Below are 8,345 nucleotides of genomic sequence, written 5' to 3'. Positions count from 1 at the left end.
AAACAGAAGCAATGAGGGCACAAAAATCTATTGTGTGAATTCATAATAGAACCACCAAACTTAAGGATGACGAGAAATGCAAGCATTTAATTCAGAAGACAAATATCCCTTCTCAAGGCCCCTGGAAAAAAAGTTTTTTCTTTAAACCTTCTGTAAGTTTTGGTTATTATGTTAGACCAAGGCCAAAAGCATAAAACAGAGTGCAGGAACTCTAAAAAGAGATATACTTATTCAGGTTAAAGTTTAAACAATTTATCTACTGAAACATACATACACAAGGTGGCTTATTGTTTTCTACCAAAGTTGTCCTAACACTTTAACAGAAGGAGATGGAGAATACACAAAAGTACACAATCTATGAGGGTGGGAATGAGAGTGGGCGTAGAAGGATCGGGGTTAGAAGGATTTCATACTGGGTCACCTGACTCTTGGTCCAGTGCCTTGTCCTTTCAATTACAACCTTCTTTGAGACGTTATTAAAAATATTGAAACATCCTTTGTCAGCATTAGACACTTTAACTTTCAAACTCACGGATCAAAGAAACGAAAGGCTGTGCCTTCCAGTTGACAACTATTATTCAATGAAGATGTAGTCCTTACACCACGTTTTAATAACAAATGGAAAATTTCTTCCAATTAAAATAGGGAGAGGGAAAGTCAGTGCATTCAATTTATGCTTTGATCTTCTGCTTTAAACCGTGTCGGGAAACTAATGCAGGAAAGAGTTTAAACACCCCAGGGTGTTGTTCACTAAACATAAGGTTATTTTTCTGAGTGAGACATTTCAAAGGGCTGCTTTTTTTTTTACCACTTTTCCTAACAGCAGAAGTAACCACTGTTCTTGGAGAAGAAAGAACTGAAATCTGCCAAACCTCAAAAGTTGAGGTGGCATCTAGGTCTGGGGGGAAGATTTATCCCTTAGTTACCTGCCTACTTCCTACTCACACTTAAAGACTGGGAATTAAGCTTGTTGAGTATTTTCCAGAGAGTATGTTTCACTTCTTTGTTCCTAAGACTGTAGATCAAGGGGTTCAGCATGGGAATCACCACCGTGTAAAACACAGATGCTATTTTGTCCATGTCCATGGACTGGGTGGAGCTGGGCTGTAAGTACATGAAGATGGTTGTTCCATAGAAAATGGAGATGGCCGTGAGATGGGACGCACAGGTGGAGAAGGCTTTCTTCCTTCCTTCCGCAGAATGCCTCCGTCAAACGGCAATGTATATGAAGAAGTAAGAGATGAGGATGACCAGGAGGGTGAAAAAGACATTGAAGCCCACGACAAAGAAGGCCACCAGCTTGCTCATGCATGTGTTGGAGCACGAGAGAGCCAGGAGTGGAGGGACTTCGCAGAAAAAGTGATTCATCTCATTTGAACCACAGAAGGAGAGTCTGAAGGTGTCTGCTGAGTGGATGCAGGCATCGAGGAAGCCACAGGCATTGAGGAAGCCACAGACATAGGAGCCCATCCTCAGGAGGGCATACACACCTGCTATCATGATGGTGGTGTAATGAAGGGGCCTACACAGCACTGCATGGGGGTCACAGGCCGTGGAGGCCAGGAGGTAGCACTTGACGGTGGCAAAACCCACAAAGAAGAAGGACTGAGGAGCACATCCATTGTGGGAGATGAGTTTGTTTCCTGAGTGCGGTGCAGCCACAGTCTGGGGAGCTACGGCTGAGGAGTGACCCGGATCGACAAAGGAAAGGTTGCTGAGGAAGAAGTACATTGGAGCGTGGAGGTGGGAGTCTCAGTAGATGACCAGCACCATCCCCCCGATTCCCAACCAAAGTGATGAGGTAGATGAACAAAAATACCAGGAGGAGGGGAACCTGGAGGTTGGGGTCATCTGTGAATCCCAAGAGGATGAACTCTGCTGCTTCTGTGCTATTCTCCACTGAGGTTAACTTCAATTTAGCCTGGCAATTAAAGGAGAGGAGCCAGTGAAACAGATGAAAGTATAGAGGGATGATATAAAAATAGAAAACTAATATATATTGAGAAAGTACTCTGTGTAAGGCACCTGCTAGACCCTTCTATTACATTACAGCATTTAATCCTGTCAGATAAGTACTATTATGCCTACTTTCTTGGGAGCTTAACATTGACGAGAATAACCTAATTAGTTGGGGTCAGAGTTAAATTCACATCCTTATACTTCTGAACCCAATGTCCATACGCTCAGAGCTTGAATTATTCTACCTGTTTACATCATATGAAACAAAATATGATATGTCTTGTAGCCTAGCTTTTAAGATTTTGTTTATTCAGTTTTTAAAAAATCAAAAAGAGAACAGTATGAAGTAAAAAGTATAAATCCCTCATTCCTTGTTTTTTTATTCCACTCCTAAGTGTATAGCCTCCACAGAGATTTCCTGTATGCCAATAGAATTATATGGTACTAAGCATAGTAAGAGCTTACTGTATGCCAGGCACTGCTCCAAGAGCTTTACTTGAAGTTAACTTATTTAATCCTCAAACCAACTCTTTGGGGTTGATCATATTATTTTCCTCATTTTACACAAGGAGAAACTGTATAAATGTGTAAACTGTGCAAAATATACCCAAGGAGTATATATGATAATACTCTTATTTCAAAATGTTCACCTTTTTCAACAATGCTCCATGATATAAAATATGCAAATAGAGCATTTTGCTTTTTACTTAGATTATTTCCAGTTGTCAGTATATTTTATACTTGGTCTCTTTTTTCTGGCTACTGTCTGCTCCTAAAATCTAGTAGCTTTTAGATGAAGACTGGAGAGCTATTATGATGAAATAATAGTAATAATAATAAGATGAAGAAGAAGGAGGGGGTGTAGGAGGAGGAAGGGAGGAGGAGGAAGAAGAGGAAGAAGGAGAAGAAAAAAGAGAAGAAGAAGGAGAAGAAGAGAAGAAGAGAAAAATATCGCCCAAAGTCACATAACTGGTAAGTCTTGAAAGTGGAATTAAAACCTTGGTCTCTCTGATATCAAATCCAAAGCTCTTAACTACAATTTTAATGTCTTTAGAAGTTTATCCCTCAACAGTAATTCAATTGTATTTTATCTTTATATATTTAAATTGAGATTATACCTCTCCACTTCCTATCAGAAGTCTTTGTTATTGATCCTGATTACAATTAAGTTCTCCCTTCTCTGCTCTCCCAGAGCACTTGAGACTTGAGTGATTCACACAATTAGCTGAGCAACCACCCAGCCTACCATGACCCCTTGATCACATACCTAAATATTGGTGAATTAATTAGAACATCAATAGCAAAGTGTTTAAACATTTTTCATGCTAACTAACCCCACCACAAACAGCTTCTTGTTCTCTTGTCTAGCTGGGTCCACCTTTTCTGCCAACATATTAGCTAAGGCTCGTAGTATAAAAAATATTCAGAATTAACAGTGAGACTGGGGCTGGGCAGGCCTGGAGAAAGACTTGTGTCCTAATTCTAGTGGCCTGTCTCTCTCTCCTATTGTTTTCCCTCAGTCTGATGTGCCTTATAGGTTTTTCCTGTCCCCGGTGGCAGAATGGGTGACAACAGGCTCTGACAGAGGAAGAGAGAAAGGGGAGAAAGAAGGGATTTAAGGGAGAAAAGGCTTCAGCTCTGCCTGACCTTGGTTATCTGCAACTGCAGTGATCAGATTGGTAAGGAGCCTTTTTTATACCACAAATGGAGACAGCCCAGCCTGTCGTGTTCAGATGACGATTACACACACGAGTGTCGCAGCTGGTATCACAAGGCCGGCTCAGCCAGTTTGGAAATGCTATTGGTCAGGAACCATGATAAAACTCCAGTCCTGGTTTCCATTTTCCACCTTTATAAACAGTGCTCCAGGGAATACCCCTGTAGATGTCCTCTCATGCCCCTTTCTTTTCCCTGATAAATTCCTAGAATTTTATATTTTTATCCTTCTTTTGCTTATTGACAGATTTCCATTCAGTGATGTGTCAACTTTCCAACCAGCAGCACTTTCATTACATTTAGCCAGTCCTTCTTTTTTCTTTTTTTTCCTTTCGACTTTTGTCATGTGTGTGTACCCTATAATTTAGCAGACACAGTATCCTATCATCTATGACAGGCAGTTTCCTGATATTATATATTAGGAACCTGGGGCCTCTTAACTGCAATATCTGTACAAAGCCCCAGAGCAGGACCCATCAACCTCATCACTGTTAACATCACGTGCTGGATTAAAAAAAGAATGAAATAATGCCATTTGCAGCAACACAGATGGACCTAGAGCTTGTCATACTGAGTGAAGAAAGTCATATAGAAAAAGACAAATATCACATGGTATCGCTTATACGTGGAATCTTTAAAAATGGTACAAATGAACTTATTTACAAAACAGAATTAGAGTCACAAATGTAGAAAGCAAACTTTCGGTTACCGAGGGGGAAACACGGAGGGGGAGGGATAAATTGGGAGATTGGGATTGACATATGCATCCTACTATATATAAAATAGATAAGTAAATAAGGACCAACTGTATAACAGGGAACTCTATTCAATACTCTGTAATGACCTATATGAGAAAAGAACCTAAAAAAGAGTGGATATATGTATATGTATAACTGATTCACGTTGCTGTACAGCAGAAACTAACACAACATTGTAAATCAACTATCCTCCAATAAAAATTAATTTAAAAAAAACATTATGGGCTGGACAGTTCTTTGGTTGCAGGCGGGGGTGAGGCAGGGGAAAGGCTGTCCAGTGCATTGTAGGAGCTTTAGCAGTATCCCTGGTCTCTATCCACTAGATGCCAGGAGCATACTCCCTTCCCCAGCTGTGACAAACAACAATGTCTCCAGATACTGCCAAATGTCCCAGACGTCCACAGGGTCATCCCTGGTGGAGAACCACTGTTCTAGAGATTATGAAACTCTATTTGTGTTCACGGTTTACTAAGTCACAATTCCATGAGTTATGTATATTATATATTTTACAGCATACACATATATTACAGACCCATATTCATGTGTAGGTGTATATATATGAAGAAACTGAGACTTGGTGAGATAAAGCAGTTAGTTCAAGATCTAGCACTCCAGCCAAATATTGCTGCTCACTGGTGGGGGCGTCTAGGAAGGGAAAACTGCTTGCCAAGTACTGTGGTCCTTCAACTAAAGAGATACTCACCTTCCTATTTCATAAACCAACCTCTTCCCCAACACAAGGTAGGGTAAATGACGCAGAAAAACTCCAAAAATGAAAGGCAGCTGACTTCTGAATTCTATTCCAAAACACCTTCTCAAATGCTTATTTAATCCATTTTCACAGTTAATACTGACCACTCAACTATACGTACCTAAGCTGTTGGTCTGATTTCTAACAGTTATCACGCACTCCCTATATTGAATTGCCCCAGACTGCCATCTTCATATATTATCAATTAACATTCAAAGTATTTCTATGTTCTCTTGATGGACAACACTTTCTATTATGCATTGTGTCACTATTAATAAATGTGTCTGGATCCAGAGCAGCAAAGAGAATTTGGAGTCAGGGCAGAGAGAGGAAAGCTTTGCTTTGCCCGGCACCATCCCTGAAGGCCTGAATCTAAATCCCACTGCTGCCACTGCTGCTGTGTTCCCTCCCACCAAAGTCCTACAAAGGCCAAGCTTTTCTGCATAGGCCTAAAATAAATATCAGAAGGAGCCTTGAAAAAGTAAAGACATTTAAAGAAAATATTTAAAGGTAGCCTGTGATCAACTGCTTTATTTAATAAATAACAAATATGAGGGAATTCCCTGGCGGTCCAGTGGTTAAGACTATGCACTTTTACTGCCGAGAGCCCGGGTTCGATCCCTGGTCAGGGAATTAAGATCCCACAAGCCGTGTGGCATGGCTAAATAAATAAATAACAAATAAGAAAGCGTGTTGAAAACTGAAAACCATTAAAACTTCAAGGATTAAGGGATTATAAAAGCAGAAACCACCAAGACAGATAATCTGAAAATAAGTGTTATCAAAATTGTTTCTAAAGGTGTTTGAAGAATCACCCTCAGCCATCACATCCCATTGGGGGATTTCCAAAAGAAGATTCTCAACGGAAAACCATAAGACTAAATTCCACGAAAAAAGAGACAATAAAGGATTAAGGACGATAAAATATGAGAAAATCTAGCCACTGTGTGGTCTATGGTGGGTGCTCGATACAAACTAATTTATCTTTTCATTAAACTATCTGTCAATCAGTAGAAAACAAACTTACGGTTACCAAAGGGGAAATAACAGGTATTTTGTACCTGTTAATCTGTTTGGGATTAACAGATACAAAATATAAAATATTTATCTCTGTATAAAATAGATAACTGACAAGGTCATATATATTTATATATTATATATACATATATTATATATATTATATATAATATATGTATCTATAACTGAATCACTTTGCTGTATACCAGAAACTAGCACAACATTGTAAATCAACTATACTTCAACAAAAAAATATTTTGAAAAACTATTGGTCAATCATATGAACTTGAGTCCCAGATTTTATTAACACCAGCTGGTAGCAGCATTCTACCTAGAAACGACTATGTCAGTTTCTGTTTAAGAAAAGATGACCCAAAAATTACCTAGGAGAGGTTCATTGTCTCAGTTTTTCATGTGGCACAGAAAAGTGGGGAAAATGGAGCTGAGTCCTTTTTTTATACCTACTTCTGAGCCCCTTTCTCCTTAAAAAAAACCCATTATTTTTACCCACAGTACGAAGAATGTTGAAAAAAAAAAAAAGTCAGGGAAAACCTACCTAGTTCCTTGGGAATTCTGAGACCTTAATTCAGAACTGCTTTCAACTACGGGGGTTTTTGAAGCCTGCAACGGAAAAGAAAAGCTGTTCAGTCTCAGAAGACCTCAGATTTCAAAGCGTAAAAGATTTCCTGAGGCTATGAAGTAAGTGTAAAAGCAGTTCAGCTGCAGTTGCAGGTTGTTTCAGAGCTTGAGAGGTACCAAACTGTATGAGAGGCCTGGAATCCGCCAGAAGCTGGCATCTATGTAGATGTGGGAGCCTCTGGAGGGACTCAACCCCAATCCAGAGCTCAGTAACATGCAAACGAGTAATCAAAACATCACTTTCTTAGATTCCATATATATGTGTTAGCATACGGTATTTGTTTTTCTCTTTCTGACTTACTGCACTCTGTATGACAGACTCTGGGTCCATCCACCTCACTACAAATAACTCAATTTCTTTTCTTTTTATGGCTGAGTAATATTGCATTGTATATACGTGCCACATCTTCTTTATCCATTCATCTGTCTATGGACACTTAGGTTGCTTCCATGTCCTGGCTATTGTAAATAGAGCTGCAATGAACATTGTGGTACATGACTCTTTTTGAATTATGGTTTTCTCAGGGTATATGCCCAGTAGTGGGATTGCTGGGTCTTATGGTAATTCTAATTTTAGTTTTTTAAGGAACCTCCATACTGTTCTCCATAGTGGCTGTATGAATTTACATTCCCACCTAGGGGCAAGACGGGAATAAAAATGCAGACCTACTAGAGAATGGACTTGAGGATATGAGGAGGGGGAAGGGTAAGCTGGGAGAAAGTGAGAGAGTGGCATGGACATACATATACACTACCAAATGTAAAATAGATACCTAGTGGGAAGCAGCCACATAGCACAGGGAGATCTGCTCGGTGCTTTGTGACCACCCAGAGGGGTGGGATAGGGAGGGTGAGAGGGAGGGAGATGCAACAGGGAAGAGATATGGGGATATATGTATATGTATAACTGTTTCACTTTGTTTTAAAGCAGAAACTAACACACCATTGTAAAGCAATTATACGCCAATAAAGATGTTAAAAAAAAAAAAGACAACTAAGAAAAAAACCAAAAAAAAAAACCCCAAAACACCCCACTACTTTCCTGAGGGAATGAAACATTATTGTGATGTGGAAAGGCTTAAAGGCCCAGGGGGAGCTCCAGGCCTTCAAGCAAGGGCTAAAATGATTGGTGATCAAGTTCCATCAAAAATGCCTTCAAAGGAGCTGCAGGGTCCAGCCATCCCCACTCAGCCTATAGAAGACGTCCTGTGAGAATTTGGAATTTGGTACTTTCTCTAAGACTAAACAGGGAGAATTTTTCATTTTAATTTCATTTTTATTTAAAATTTAAAAATTTCTAATTTTCATTTTAATTTCATCTATATTTAAAATTAGAAATTAAAATTTCTAATTTTATTTTATTTTATTTATTTATTTTTTGTGTGGTACGCGGGCCTCTCACTGTCGTGGCCTCTCCCGTTGCGGAGCACAGGCTCCAGACGCTCAGGCTCAGCGGCCATGGCTCACGGGTCCAGCTGCTCTACGGCATGTGGGATCCTCCCGGA

At 39.7% G+C, this 8,345-nt stretch overlaps 1 protein-coding gene across 1 annotated transcript; it reads right to left on the bottom strand.

Moving 5' to 3' along the window:
• Nucleotides 1-247: 247 nt before the first annotated feature.
• On the bottom strand, nt 248-2,450 carry LOC111171112 (olfactory receptor 5B21-like). The gene is given in 1 exon segment (XM_022566756.2): nt 248-2,450. A coding segment is annotated over 1 exon segment (801 nt). The 5' UTR covers nt 1,732-2,450; the 3' UTR covers nt 248-930.
• Nucleotides 2,451-8,345: the final 5,895 nt, after the last annotated feature.

The sequence above is a fragment of the Delphinapterus leucas genome, chromosome 7 (assembly GCF_059928025.1).
Source record: "Delphinapterus leucas isolate spDelLeu-1000000601 "Yukka" chromosome 7, BTC_Dleu_Yukka2, whole genome shotgun sequence".
In the NCBI taxonomy this organism is placed as follows: Eukaryota; Metazoa; Chordata; class Mammalia; order Artiodactyla; family Monodontidae; genus Delphinapterus; species Delphinapterus leucas.
The sequence above is the reverse complement of the archived record's forward strand: the minus strand, read 5'-3'. Positions and strand labels throughout refer to the sequence as shown.